The sequence below is a fragment of the Pelophylax lessonae genome (assembly GCF_965119305.1).
Source record: "Pelophylax lessonae genome assembly, chromosome: 4".
Lineage (NCBI taxonomy): Eukaryota > Metazoa > Chordata > Amphibia > Anura > Ranidae > Pelophylax > Pelophylax lessonae.
Window position 1 is genome coordinate 507,556,555 of NC_138771.1, and position 16,396 is coordinate 507,572,950.

At 43.1% G+C, this 16,396-nt stretch overlaps 1 protein-coding gene across 1 annotated transcript in view; it reads right to left on the reverse strand.

The window, feature by feature from the left end:
* Window positions 1–985: 985 nt before the first annotated feature.
* The window catches only part of LOC309553532 (aldo-keto reductase family 1 member C1-like), a 147,392-nt gene continuing 131,981 nt past the window's right edge, over window positions 986–16,396 (reverse strand). Inside the window, exon 9 of the mRNA XM_082254779.1 lies at window positions 986–1,184. Within this exon, the coding sequence (XP_082110905.1) occupies window positions 1,142–1,184 (43 nt within the window). The 3' untranslated portion in view covers window positions 986–1,141. The remainder of the gene's footprint in view (window positions 1,185–16,396) is intronic.

Here is a 16,396-nt window from a genome sequence, read left to right on the forward strand (position 1 = left end):
TTTTTTGGGAATGTTATTTAGCAAAATGTGAAAAATATTTTTTTTCAGAATTGTTTCTCTTTTTTTGTTTATAGCGCAAAAAATTTAAATTGCACAGGTGATCAAATACCACCAAAAAAAAAAGCTCTATTTGTGGGAAAAAAACAAAATAACGCAGTGCCGATTCGCAAAATATAGCCTGGTCAGGAAGGGGGCAAATCCTTCCGGTCCAGAAGTGGTTAATATCAGCTCCCCCAGCCCTCCCTCACATATTTACCTGAGCCTGATCTCAATCTATTGCTCTGCCTGTCTGCAGCAGTGCTGCTCTTCTCTCCCTTCATCTCACAGGCAGGAGACTTGACAGCAGCTGGAGTAATAGGCTCGGGCTGCTGTCAATCAAATTCTGTGAGCAGATTGTGGGAGACAGGGCAGAGCAGCACTGTGTGTGTCAATAGACACACACAATGCGGCTTTAGATCAAGCCTGTGCGAGTGCCCCCATAGTAAGCGGCTTGCCATGGGGCCACTTACAAGACAGGAGGAGCCAGCAGCACCGGCGGGGGACCCAGGAACAGGAGGATCAGAGCTGCTCTGTGCAAAACCATTGTACAGAACCGGTAAGTATTACATATTTGTTATTTTAGAGAAAAAAACCCTTTAAAATGACTTTAAAGTGTATTTAAATGTAAAAAATAAACTTTTTTTTTTACAGTTTTTTTGACATATAAATCCAAGAATGTAAGCCTCAGAGATGTCTGTATTTGGCAAAAAGTATAGCAGGACCTGTACTAACCAAATAGCCTGAAAGCAGGGTTTTTCTCAACTTTGTGGGTTGAAGAGTTTTTATAACAGCAATGATGATGTAAAGGGTACAGACACTAGAAATCTTTGAAATAGACTGTGCCCAGAGCCGGGCTTTAGCTGTGACTGTAGCTGTCTATCGTGACATGAATTTAAATACAAGAAAGTTTCTATTCATATTTTTTTATTACAGCATGAACATTAGTACAAAAAACATGCATACAGTGTATCCATACTTGCTTTATAGACAAGCAATCACATTGGGCATGGCAGTATTTCCTATGATACTTTTTTTTTTTTTTACAATTGTTCTGTTACAGATCTTGCCCAGAGCTGTAGAGATTGGTTGTCAAAATTTCCCTTTAATACTCATCATGCAGGGGGTACTCGGGATGGTCAGAAAATCTGTAAAGAAAGATAGAAGAACTGTGAGCAAGTCATGTAACTATTAATAAAATACAATCACATCATGTCAGGCTTGACGTTGAGATTAGGGCTCTTGTTCTTCTTTACGCTGAAAGATGGTTCTTAATGACCTTGGTTGTATTTTTAGGGTTGTTGTCCTGCTGCAGAATACATTTGGGGCCAATCACACACCTTCCTGATGGTATGGCCTGTATTTCTCAGCATTGAGGATACCATTGATCCTGGCCAAATTCCTAACTCCAACTGCAGAAATACAGCCCTAAACTTGGAAGGACCCTCCACAATGCTTCACTGTTGCCTGCAGATACTCATTACTGTACCGCTCTCCAGCCCTTCAGCAAACAAACTGCCTCCTGCTACAGCCAAATGTTTCAAATTTTGACTCATCAGTACAGAACCACTGCTGCCATTTTACTGCACCTCTATTCCTATGTTTTCATGTATAGTTGAGTCACTTAGCCCTGTTTCCATGTCAGAGGTATTGCTTTTTTTCTGCAATTCTTCAACGAAGACCACTTCTGGCCACACTTTTCTGAACAGTATATGGATGTACCTGAGACCCACTGGTTTCCACCAGTTCTGTGCTGATGGCACTGCTGGTCATTTTCTGACGTCGAAGGGAAGTAAGTGTCTTTCATCAGCTGCATAAGGTTCACTTGGCCGACCGCTAAATCTACGGTCCTCAACGTTGCCTGTTTCTTTGTGCTCGTTTAAAAGAACTTCAACAGCACATCTTGAAGCCCCAATATGCTTTGACATCTTTGCATGGGAGAGACCTTGCTGATGCAGTATAACCACCTTATGTCTTGTTGCTGTTCCTAATCTTGCCATGGCGTATGACCTGTGACAGGAAACAGTCTTTCCCCAACCCCACCTTAGTAGTAGAGTTTGGCTATTCCTCACCCAATTTTAAGGCTCCACAACAGCTGTTTCTGTTTTAGTTATTGACTGTTTCATCTTACATACGAAATTGATGACCATTAGAACCTTCTTAGAATAATTGATTAATCATGCACCTGACTCTAATCCTACAAAATCCCTGACTTAGTGCAAATGTACAAAGTTTGCAAGTGTAAGAATTGATGCTGGAGTGAAGCCAAATGGTAGTCACACCAAATATTGATGTGACTTAGGTTTTTCTTCTGTTCGCTCACTTTGCATTTTGTATATCAATAAAATTAAACAAATAAAATTTATATATATTTTAAAATATTCGTAATTTACTGCATTTCTTCACACCTGCCTAAAATGTTTGCACAGTACTGTATATATATATATATATATATATATATATATATATATATATATATCATACACAAACACACATGAACAAAATACTAATAGAAGAAAACCACTGCCTGAATAAGGCTAGATAATAAAAAAGGGAAGCAAATATGAAAATTGCTACTAACAAGTGAAGGCACCAAGAAAGCAGATGATCCAAAGCAGGGCCTGCCACTAGGGGGAGGCTGCATAGAATAATAAACCTCAACAATAATGTTAGGGAAAACCAAACAACCACCAAAAAAAAAAAAAAAAAAAACACACCCTCACACAGGTGGGCAAAATAGCAAAAGTGGTCAACAAAACAAGAACATTTGAAAGGTAAAGGCTGAAGCCTAGGATACCTAACCCTTGACCTTATGAATAGGAATGTTGGACAAACAAAGTATGTCCAAACCAAAGACCAACCACTGAACAACTGGAGGTTAAAGTAGAATACCCATAACCGTTGATTTCTGGGAAAGGGAGATATATAACAGCCCTCTCAAAATTAATCTAAAGATAGAGAGGGAAGAAAACCTTTGATGTGAAACAAGAAGGTTAGAGTAAAGTAACTTTTGAATACAAGTTAAAATGCACATTTTAGGCCTGAAGATTAGTTAAAACACCCAAATATTATATGATATCTGAAGGCAGAGACCCTGGAGAATACATTGGTGGTAGTTGCAATTATTTTTTATGTCACACAATAAATATCACTATTTTTAATAAAATGTATAAGAATGAGATTGGGTCAAGTAAATACTGTAGATACCAAACATGTCAAGCCTTAAAGTGATTGTAAAAGGATCATCTTGTAAAACAACCCATTCAGTTTGAAATCGAAAATGAAAGGAAAACAGTTGTGTATAGATATATAAAAATAATATATATAAATACCTTTTTATTCCTTGTTATTCCTCTGCTCTCAGCTGCATAAGAGCTGAAGGGAGGAGAAGCAGCAGTATACTAAGCTTCCCAGTTAATAGCTGTGCAGGGGAGGGCATGACAGGACAAGTCTGATCATTGGAGGCGAGCACCCTGAGTTCCCAGCATAGCTAGAGAACTGACCACGCTGTGCTCTCCTGCTTAGCGTGGTCAGTTTTTAATCAGAAAGCAGAGGGACTGGCAGGAACACCAGGGATTTCACACAAAGAAAGCAATACAAAGAGAACAGGATACTTTTTCATAAAAGGACATGGTACAGCAGACACATATTAGGAATATGAAATGTTGGTGTAACAAACGCTTTAAATTAAATGCCCATGAAACAGCAACAACATACAGTACTCAAAACCGTCCATAAACTACTGGTAAAAGTGGGGGTATATTTCTTAACAAAAGTTTTTGGCTGCAAGATTTGTCATACAATTGGAAGACAAATGTTGAGTGTCTACTACATGATATTACAGCTGTAATAGCGAAGACTGGGGTCCTTCTGACTAATCCACACATCTCCTGCAATAAAGTGGACACCAAGAGCAAGAATCAGGAGGTTTGGGCATGCCACTGTTAACTGTTAAGTGTATGACCAAAGAGATACTTTCCCTTTATTGGCAACAATGGAAGTAAATAAGATGTTTAATAAATGTATAGCATTGGTAAAGGCAGCCTCTAATACTCACATCCACACATTCAATGTGGATGGGAGAATCCTCCTCCATTGTGTTCTGATGGCAGGGGCCTTTCCTGCTACCAGAATACAATGATCAGTGCACTGATCCATCAGGAAAAAACCAGCCGGTTGTACAGAAGTCCATCTGGATCGCCTTTTGTACAACCAGGGTGCCCATACATGGATCAAAATTAAGTCAGTTTCTGCTAAACTGGACATATTTCAATCCATGTATAGCCACCTTAAGTCTCAGGCATGTAGCCAAAGTGCCCTTTGCATATGGACAGACATTACTGCCATGTTAGACACCAACTTAGATGCCTCTAACTCTAAGAGCCCATCATAACTGAAGCGGAGGGCTTCAGACAGTTGCTCAACAAGTTGAAAAACTTGAAGGTCCTGCTCTATGTTAGAGTCGTACATCTCAAAGGATCTGGTTTTACAAATTAAAGTCACCATCAGCAGAGGATGGAGAGTCGTTGCAGTTTTCTTCAAACTGAGATTTAAATAGGGAGTCCAACTTGAGGACAATGAAATCTCTAAAGATAAAGGTATATTCACCCAAAGTGATGAGCTACCCATAAGGTGAAGAGTTGGATAGGTCACAATGGGGACCATTTGTCAAGAAATACCCTATCAAAGGGAAAATACTTCTTCACATCATCAGTAAGCCATGATTGCGATGCAAGTTACCAGTTCTCAAAGAGGAACTGTTCTAAAACAGTAGATACAGGGAGGGCCTTCATGTTAGCACAACCTGGTACAGCAGTTTGATTCTCTCAATGCATTGTAGAGCATGCTGAACCAAAAAGATTGGAATCGACAGCTTACTTTTTCAAATAGCATCTAGTCAAATACAAACTCTGCAGAAAAAGCTTCTGCAGAACCTGAATCAGAGATAATTATAGGGCCTTCTAAATCTGTTAGAGATAGGAACCCAACAGGGTCAGAACTAGGTTCTGTACGAATGGGATCAGAGTCAGTTTGAAATGTCTGCAAACTGATTGTTCCATTAATTGGACACAGACTGAAACGTAGTCAGAAATGCATATAGGAGGCCTGCTAGACACGGAAAAGGTTGCAGGCTCTGAGTTATAGAAGCTGCTGATGAAGACCATCTAAAAAACTACTGGGACTACTGGAAAAAAGTCTGCGGCTAACTGACACAGCACACAAGGTTCTGGAATGCACCACAATATAGAGTTTACTCCAAAGGCAGATATTCAGAGAATAGTCTCACTACTCTGTAATCTGCAGTAAACTAACTTTGTGTAAAAAAGCAGTAATATGCACAACGCAGTGTTCAAAAGACATACTGGGAAGTGCTACAATGCAAGCTCCCAGTACCCAAAGGTTACATTCCACTTTATCTACACCTTGTCCATGGGCCTAGTAAAAATCACAGAATGAAACAGTGAAAAACAGAGGCTGTGCCACAGCTCTGGACCTGGTGAGGACCCTGTGTCTAACAAAGTACACGAAAAAGCACCACAATCAGCACCACAGTGCCTGAAGGTCACATTCTAGGCAGGTCCCACAATCTTCAGTCAAGCAGAGTCTAGGAACGGCCTGAAAAGTTATTGCTTTCCACTAGTAGGAATAGCTGCTGTGTAGAGACATGCTCAAATATCATAATACATGTTTTGATTAACCACTTGAGCTCCGAAAGATTTTACCCTCTTTGTGGCCAGGCCATTTTTTGCTATTTAGCACTGCACTATTTTAACTGGTAATTGCACAGTCATGCAACGCTGTACCCAAACTAAAGTTATATAATTTTTTCCACACAAACACTGATTTATTTTAGTGGTATTTGATCAACAATGGAATTTTTTTTATACAACTAATGGCGGTGATCAGTGACTTATAATGGAACTACAATAGCGTGGCGGCCACTCTGACACTAACTGATGCTGGTACTGACAAACTGCCATTAACATCACCAGTGACACTAATACAGTAATCAGTGCTAATAATATACACTGTCACTGTACTGATGACACTGGCTGGGGATGGGGTTCACACCTAGTGCGATATGTACCTAACAATGTGTAAGGTGTGCTGATTTTTACTAAAGATCTCTTTGCTTCCTATCCCTGTTTGCAGGGGGGGGGCATGCCCTAAACTCGGAAGCAGGCAGTAACGTACGGGTACTTTGCTGCGCCTGCACAGGCCGCCATCCGTAGTACAGTGTGAGCAGGCAGTCCGCATGTGGTTAAAGTGAAAAAAAATCCATGCCACAAAAAGGACTACAAAATAAAAATCCAGATAGTATAGATGAAGTGTAGAACCACCTAAGGACGCTAACAATAACCTGCATGATGGTTGAAAAAAAAAAAGCATGATGGTTAGAAGAAGTATTACAGTATATGGATGCTGTGTTATTTTTATTTTTTTTTTTTCTTGAAATTGTCAGTACAACTCATATGTCCAAGAATTACTACATTCCTGTGTCCCTCCATGATTGATAAAGAAACACAGTATATTTGTGTTCCAGTGACAAGTGCTCCCCCATTTCTTGTTCTGGTGGAACAGAAAGTTAGGGATAATATCCTGCACTAGGGTCACAGACAGAGATAAAGATCTGACAGAGCATCATCCCTACTCTATCCAAATGTAAATAATTTGGGTTGCAGGTAGGCTTTAATTAACAAGGGAAGAACAAATGTAGTGGTATTAGGCATTAGGTGTGAAACTGTACCTCTGTGCAGGAACTTCTTCTAATAAAGACTGGTAACTGCTGCTCTCTCTCTACTTGTGCAGAGGGACTGGTCTCATGGGCGTCCGCATGGGGGGGCAAGGGGGACAAGCGCCCCCCCCCCCCGGAATCTCAACTTCCCCTTTACATTGGTTGTTAAGCCACTTTATACTACCCTGTCTGGTATGTTTAGTAATCCTGTGTGCTTGTGCCCATGCCCCTGTGTCTGTGTATGTGTTTTAAAAAAAAAAAAGCTGTTCTTTATCAGCTTTCAGATTTCCGATCGCCGTTCACGTGACCCGCCAGCTCTCTCCTCTCCCTGTCTGATAGCTGACTGACGTCAGTCGGGAGGGGGAGAGGAGAGGCCGAGAGAAGGAGAGAGGCGGCCGGTCACGTGAGCGGCGATCAGCGCTCTGAAAACTGGTAAAGAGCGGCTTTTTACCCTTTAAAAATAAATATTCGCAAGTCGTGGCTTGCGCGGTGACTGACATCAGCAGCCGTGTGGACCACTGTCCTCAGCCCCAGGCCCGGGTGCTATAATTCCAGGAGAGGGGGAGCACGGGGCAAGGAAATTGAGGAGATTTGTGGCCCCGTACACAGAGGCACGGCACGTGATGTCACAGCACGTACTGACCTCACGTGCATGCATGCGCATTTAAAACAGAGAGGGTCAGCTTTTCTTTTGCATCAGGTTTCTCAAACCTTTGAATTCCTGCACTTTATGTAATAATGATTAAGCCCCTCCCCTTCATGACATTGTTGAAAAGGGGCGGAGAATGGCTGACCTTAGAATGATGCCCCCCCTGGAAAAAGTTCTGCAGACGCCCATGACTGGTCTTGTCTTCTCCCACTCCTGTAACTCAATGCATTGGGTTATGTATTCTTTACTTGTTATTTTGCCCAATTTTATGGTAACTGACATTTTGTACATTGTTATTTTTGAGTTGGCCTAAAAATAGCTTTGAGATGGTGCCTATAGGAAGTCAGAGGTTAATAATTATGCTGCTTGTTTTTCCCTGTCTTTTCTTGGTGCGGCCCTCAACTGGTTGCAAATAGATCAAAGGCAGGAGCAGCCTCTAGCTTGTGTTGCTCCGTGTTTGGCAATGGGGAAAGATATTGCTCGAAGATGTAATCCAGAAGCTTGGTTTGTGTGCAAAACCCTTGGTGATAGGGAATATGAGCTTATTGGCTTTTTATGTGCTGCTATGGACTTTCAGAAAAGAAGTCCTTGACTCTTGTTTTTAAAATCAGCAGAAATGCACTGCATTTGCGAATGCGTGGGGATACTACTAAGAATTAATGGCACCCCTGCACATCTGCTACAGAGCAGTGTGCTTTTCTTCTTGTTGGGAACACATGCGATTTTGCGTGCGTTCTCACATGCAGTAATGTGTACCCGGCCTTAGACTGAGGTGCTTTGAGATTGAAAATACTTTTCAAGTGCACCTTGACTGGAAAAAGGTTGAGAAACACTAGTCTAGTGCATATAGTAGTCAACCAGCCAGGAAGCTGGGGTGACTAGGCATAGATGGTAGTGGAGTACCTTGTGTTCCTTCCCTAGCGATTGGTATCCCTAACTTGGGTCTGAATTGTGGTAGTGGAGGAGCTTGTAATCCCAGGTAGGGGAGGAGCTTGTGTTCCTTCCCTAGCGATTGGTATCCCTAACTTGGGTCTGAATTGTGGCATAGGGAGTCCTAGGGGACTCAGCTTGTTGAAACAGAACATGGAGAGAGGCCTTGGAGATTATATGTACTGATAACGAACAGTGTGCAACTTCCTGGGATACAAGTCTAAAATATTGCTAAGAGTGTGGAATAGCAGTACAAGCACATACATGGAAAAAAAGGGTTAAACATGTGTCACTGGGAATAGGAGACAGGCTGCTGGGCAGGTGGATCAAAAAGAAAAAAAAAAAAAGATTTCCAGTCTGCTGGGCAGGTGGAGCCCGTTGCATGCCATGTGGCACCGGCTCAGGAATACTGCATAGAGAGGAAAGTGTATTAACAAGCTGTTATTAACCTGTTCGGTGCAAGACTGGAAGAGCTGAGCTACGGAATGAAAGAGTTAACACTGTCTGTTATGGAGAAGTGTCCCTCATCACAGAGACTGCCGCTTTAACACCATACCCCATGCTTAGGCATATACCTCTGGCAGCCCTTAGGGGCATGAGAGTACACTCATCCCTATCCCTACCTGAACCCTGCTTGCAAACCTATAGTGGTTGGAGCCTTCTGCTGTTTCCCACCACTCTGCACAGGCTATGTACAGCACAGTTGTGATGTCACTGCTACACACAGTACAAACTGAATTTGTAAATACATTTAGTGCACACAAAATGGATTTATATCCCTAGTGTCTATTGCGAGTGTATTTAAATAAAAGTTTATATGCCCAGAGTTTAGCTTTAAGTAAGCCCACGTGTCGCTTAATAATTTCTCCTTAACTTTTGAAACCATACAAAAAGCTCTTTGTTCCTTGTTTGCATTATCAGATATAATTCATTGTTTGCAGGATCCAGACTCGTACATCTCCTGCCAAAATTGGCCCTGGAGGCCATTTCTGCATTGTACTTCTCTATATACATCATCATTAATGGATGCTGCACTTAGTATGTTTACAGTTAATGGTCATGTGGAGTAAGTTTAATGGTTATGTGGTTGTACTTGGGCAATACTCATTGTGGACTTGGTGTACCTCAAATCCCAGTCACATATTGTATCTTTTACTAATTGTGGCCAACGGGAAATGAATGTTTTAAATTAGGTCTATTTATTTCAACATTCAGACCTGTGAGTGTTTTGGGTATTTGGAAATCCAACAATTTGAGCCATGGGGAAAAGTACGGCTTTAACAGCCATTTAACTCATGCATAGTCCAAAACTACAGCCTCAATCTCTACAACACATGGGCAATTTTTGGCCATGTGTGTAGCACATCTTATAGTAGAATTCCAGTTTGGATTTGTTTCCATATTTTACCCCCATAGTACAGAAAGGAGAAAAAAAGTGACTAGAGCAGGCACAAGACTGCTACTTTATACTGCTAATAAAACAGGTGTTTAGTTTTAAATTTAAGATAAAGGGTGTATATTGTACAGGGGTAGTAGAAGGGACTGGGGAAAATTAATATTTTGATGCCTCGAGTTCTGCTTTAAATCTCCTTTACTTTCTCTAGGGAATACACCTGCAGAGTATGTTCGAATCTAAAGCTAGCAACACTTTTTGAGAGCAGGTCTGTGGCAGCATCTGGAAGTCTTCTCTGTGACAGATATCAGACAACTTAATCTGTTCGTTTTCTTCATTTAAAGTGATCTGGACACAATAAAACTCATATAAACTTTATCATGGTAATGGAATTCCAAAATTTTCAGACTTTTTGAATTTGCAGCTTTTGTTAAAATAATACCTGGTGATGCTGCCATGAAGAGCATTGTTCAGGCACTTCCTATTATAGGGTGATAACTCTCTCCCAGTCGCTCTCCTGTGATGTCACCCTGTCACATGCACCCCCAATGCAGACTATAACCAACTGAGCTCATATACATTGCAAACTTTGTCTCATTATTAAGAAACTAGTCCACATCAATGCTGTGCAATTTAAGCTGTAAAAAGTGTTTATGATTCACGGTACTTAAAGCAGTAGTAAACTCCCCCCCCCCCAAGAGAAAAAAAATAAAAATCTTCCTGCAAGGTAATGTTGTATTGTGCTGGTATGCATTGCACACTAGCACATTATCAGAGGCCTGAGGAAGGAGCGCATGCTCCATAAACGCGTCGCCTACGTCATCACGCTACACGTCATCACGCTATCACATCACGACCAGGAAGTGCTGCCGGATGCTACCCCCGCGTCCCAGTCACCAGGAAGTACCGATATCCATCGGCTGCAGTGGAGTACTAGAGACTGCCGGAGACATCATGACGAACTCTTCTTACGGACGGACATGATTACATACAATATGTTGCCCTCCATACTTGCCCTATTGTGAGTATATTGGTGTATATTGACATGCTTCATTAAACCTTCCTACTGCACTTAGAGTGGCGCCTGTCTTTTCTCTATAGCACATTATGAGAGACTAACCCTTAAATGAAGCCCTCTAGCAATCCCTGACAAGGCTTCCATGTGAACTCAGTCTTCAGTCTTCATTCTGGGTCCATGGGCCAATTGAATGGTTGATCTGGCATGAAGAGTATGTGGTCTCTTCAGAGCGCATGCGCTGGTGACGTCACGGCTGCTTCTTACTGGAATATCTCCTAAACTGTGCAAGTTTTAGGAGATATTCATTTTATCCACAGTTAAGCTTTATTATAAGCCTACCTATTGGTAAAATTAGCAGAAAAGAGTTAACTACTGATTTAAGGAGTTAGGGTTTAGATCATGTGTGACCATTTGTTTTTAGATGCTGCAAGATTAGGGCATCCTGTGTGATAATCATTTGAGTGTAGTGAATAAGAACTAAGAATCTCAAACTGCTCAAATAAATAGGCTATCCATTACAAAAATCCTGCCAAAAAACGTCTACTGTTCAAGTGAAAAAATTGATTAAATTATTTGAGAGTAAAGAGAATCAGTACTAAGGGCCTCAAACTACTAAAATCAATGATCCTGTTCTAAACCCACTACTGAACAAATACTATATAAATTTGTTCTAAAAACCATCACCAGAAAATATGGCAAGCTAAATAAATTCTTTTTTGCAGAAGCTGCACTATGTCTTCTAATGGAAAAAAAAAAACAAAACAGGAACAGTGTAATGTTCCGGTACCTTTGGTACCCTAAATTACACTTTCCACAAGTGTATGCGCCCCACCATTTACTTTTGGAAAGGTGCGCATACACCTTTAAGACTGGAGCTGTCATCACCCAGCGCCGGACTAGATGGCTATTTAAATCACCGGTTCTCACTAGGGTTGAGCGGACACCTAGATGTCCGTGTTCGACGGGTTCGGCCGAACTTTAAAAAAAAGTCCGGGTCCGTGTCCCGGACTTTTACCGAACTTTTCCCGGACACCGAACCCCATTGAAGTCAATGGGGACCCGAACTTTAAGGCACTAAAATGGCTCTAAAACACCAAAGGAAAGGGCTAGAGTGCTGCAAATGGCAGCAAAACGTAATTAAGAGCATGGCAAGTGCTCTGCAAACAAATGTGGATAGGGAAATAACTTAAAACAACAAAAAAAAACAGAAAAATAAAACAATGTTCTTCTTCATCTCTGAAGGACGAGGCCCATATGGAGTAGGAGGGAGGTTGAGGTGGTGGTGGATGTGGCGGTGACATAGGCGTGCGCACAGGGTGTGCTGGGTGTGCCTGGGCACACCCTAATCACCTAGGGCACATAGCATTGCCAGTGAGGAGATGGGAAAGATCTCCCTGGGACCTGCTCTGCTCTATTTCTCCTTGCCTACAGGTACATGGCCCCGATACATTACTCTCCCTGCTGGCAAACACATGCATGTGTATTTCAACTTTGGGGTGCACACCTTAATGCAATAGGCTGCGCACACCTATGGGCGGTGTAGGTGGAAGCGGCGGTGGAGGAGGACCAGGGCCGGATTAACAGCATCATGGGCTTGGTGCTGAGGATTTTGAAGGGCCTTAGGGCCGTGCCTTGCCATGCACCCAGAGGAGGAAGGGTGCAGCCATGCATGCCTAATTCAACATGGGATGCTGTCTCTGAAGCCCATAAACACATCCATGCATCGCCAACTGTCCCTCCTTGTCCGGCCTTCACGCTGTGTGGGGAGGTTCTGAGGGTGCTGCCTGGGGAAGCGAGCATAGAAGCCAGACTTCTGTGTTTACAAGTGACAGAAGAGCGGTAACAGTGAATATGGCCAACCCGGGGCCTATATAAAAGGTAGGGGCCTGGAGCTGCAGCTCCAATAGCCCCTACATTAATCTGGCCCTGAGGAGGAGGACGAGGTAGCCAACACTGCTTCTTTTCACAAATTTTAAATGAGGGTACACCCCAAAAGAGTGAGAAAGAGCAAAAATGGAACAATGGGTGGGTAAGGTCGGTATCCATTGCTATTCTGCATAAGGTACGGAAAAGTCCCGTGGGATCCATGCCTGGTTCATTTTAATGAACGTGAGCTTGTCCACATTGTCTCTGGACAGGCGGCTGCGCTTGTCTGTTATAACGCCCCCAGCCGTGCTAAATACCCGTTCAGATAATACACTGGCTGCAGGGCACGCCAGCACCTCCAAGGCGTAAAGGGCAAGCTCAGGCCATGTGCCCAATTTGGAGACCCAGAAGTTGAAGGGGGCAGACCCGTCATTCACTACATGTAGGCGTGTGCACACATACTGCTCCACCATGTTGGTAAAATGCTGCCTCCTGCTAAGACGTTCCATCTGAGCTGCTGGTGCTGCTGTTTGTTGTGGCGTGCTGACAAAGCTTTTCCACATTTCGGCCATGCTAACCCTGCCTTCTGAGGTGCTGGCGGTGCCCTGGTTGCGTTGGCGACCTCCTCCTCCTCCTCCTCTGCCTTGTGCTTCCACTGTGGCCCCGCTGTCAGATGGGAATGCCAGCAGCATGGCGTCTACCAGCGTGCGCTTGTACTCGCGCATCTTGCGATCGCGCTCCAGTGAGTGAATTAAGGACGGTACGTTGTCCTTGTAACGGGGATCCAGCAGCGTGGCCACCCAGTAATCAGCACAAGTTAGAATGTGGGCAACTCGGCGGTCGTTGTGGAGACACTGCAGCATGTAATCGCTCATGTGTGCCAGGCTGCCCAGAGGCAACGAAAGGCTGTCCTCTGTGGGAGGTGTATCGTCCGTGTCCTCTGTATCCCCCCAGCCACGCACCAGTGATGGCCATGAGCTGGCCTGGGTGCCACCCTGCTGTGAACATGGTTCCATCTCCTCCTCCAGCTCCTCCTCCTCCTCATCCTCCTCATCCTCCAGAACTGTGCCCCTGCTGGACAATTGCGTCCCTGGCGTTTGCGTGTGCAGGAACCCACCCTCGGAGCCCCTTGCGAATGACTGCCCTGAAAGCCTTGGAAATGTTACCTCTTCATCCTCCTCCTCCTCCTCATCCTGTGCCACATCCTCTTCCATCATCGCCCGAATTGTTTTTTCAAGGAGGCATAGAAGTGGGATAGTTAAGCTGAGAACGGCGTCATTGCCACTGGCCATGTTGGTGGAGTACTCAAAACAGCGCAACAAGGCACACAGGTCTCGCATGGAGGCCCAGTTAAATTAAATAGCGGAATAGAAAATATGATCCAAAAAAAGTGTATGTATATCACACGTACACAACCACACTGGGCCCCAATTACTATTGTTTGTACCCCTAAAAGGCTAGATGAGGAGTAGGGGGAGTATGGAACAGGCAGCACCCTCAAACCTTCAGAAGTATGAGATGAACCCCAACAACTTGGAAAGGTGGATCTCTCTCACACGTACCAACACAGACTATCCCCCAATTTAACTGATCCCCAAAGGTTTTTGATTAAATAGCGGAATAGAAAATATGATCCAAAAAAAGTGTATGTATATCACACGTACACAACCACACTAGGCCCCAATTACTATTGTTTGTACCCCTAAAAGGCTAGATGAGGAGTAGGGGGGGTATGGAACAGGCAGCACCCTCAAACCTTCAGAAGTATGAGATGAACCCCAACAACTTGGAAAGGTGGATCTCTCTCACACGTACCAACACAGACTATCCCCCAATTTAACTGATCCCCAAAGGTTTTTGATTAAATAGCGGAATAGAAAATATGATCCAAAAAAAGTGTATGTATATCACACGTACACAACCACACTAGGCCCCAATTACTATTGTTTGTACCCCTAAAAGGCTAGATGAGGAGTAGGGGGAGTATGGAACAGGCAGCACCCTCAAACCTTCAGAAGTATGAGATGAACCCCAACAACTTGGAAAGGTGGATCTCTCTCACACGTACCAACACAGACTATCCCCCAATTTAACTGATCCCCAAAGGTTTTTGATTAAATAGCGGAATAGAAAATATGATCCAAAAAAAGTGTATGTATATCACACGTACACAACCACACTGGGCCCCAATTACTATTGTTTGTACCCCTAAAAGGCTAGATGAGGAGTAGGGGGAGTATGGAACAGGCAGCACCCTCAAACCTTCAGAAGTATGAGATGAACCCCAACAACTTGGAAAGGTGGATCTCTCTCACACGTACCAACACAGACTATCCCCCAATTTAACTGATCCCCAAAGGTTTTTGATTAAATAGCGGAATAGAAAATATGATCCAAAAAAAGTGTATGTATATCACACGTACACAACCACACTAGGCCCCAATTACTATTGTTTGTACCCCTAAAAGGCTAGATGAGGAGTAGGGGGGGTATGGAACAGGCAGCACCCTCAAACCTTCAGAAGTATGAGATGAACCCCAACAACTTGGAAAGGTGGATCTCTCTCACACGTACCAACACAGACTATCCCCCAATTTAACTGATCCCCAAAGGTTTTTGATTAAATAGCGGAATAGAAAATATGATCCAAAAAAAGTGTATGTATATCACACGTACACAACCACACTAGGCCCCAATTACTATTGTTTGTACCCCTAAAAGGCTAGATGAGGAGTAGGGGGAGTATGGAACAGGCAGCACCCTCAAACCTTCAGAAGTATGAGATGAACCCCAACAACTTGGAAAGGTGGATCTCTCTCACACGTACCAACACAGACTATCCCCCAATTTAACTGATCCCCAAAGGTTTTTGATTAAATAGCGGAATAGAAAATATGATCCAAAAAAAGTGTATGTATATCACACGTACACAACCACACTGGGCCCCAATTACTATTGTTTGTACCCCTAAAAGGCTAGATGAGGAGTAGGGGGAGTATGGAACAGGCAGCACCCTCAAACCTTCAGAAGTATGAGATGAACCCCAACAACTTGGAAAGGTGGATCTCTCTCACACGTACCAACACAGACTATCCCCCAATTTAACTGATCCCCAAAGGTTTTTGATTAAATAGCGGAATAGAAAATATGATCCAAAAAAAGTGTATGTATATCACACGTACACAACCACACTAGGCCCCAATTACTATTGTTTGTACCCCTAAAAGGCTAGATGAGGAGTAGGGGGGGTATGGAACAGGCAGCACCCTCAAACCTTCAGAAGTATGAGATGAACCCCAACAACTTGGAAAGGTGGATCTCTCTCACACGTACCAACACAGACTATCCCCCAATTTAACTGATCCCCAAAGGTTTTTGATTAAATAGCGGAATAGAAAATATGATCCAAAAAAAGTGTATGTATATCACACGTACACAACCACACTAGGCCCCAATTACTATTGTTTGTACCCCTAAAAGGCTAGATGAGGAGTAGGGGGAGTATGGAACAGGCAGCACCCTCAAACCTTCAGAAGTATGAGATGAACCCCAACAACTTGGAAAGGTGGATCTCTCTCACACGTACCAACACAGACTATCCCCCAATTTAACTGATCCCCAAAGGTTTTTGATTAAATAGCGGAATAGAAAATATGATCCAAAAAAAGTGTATGTATATCACACGTACACAACCACACTGGGCCCCAATTACTATTGTTTGTACCCCTAAAAGGCTAGATGAGGAGTAGGGGGAGTATGGAACAGGCA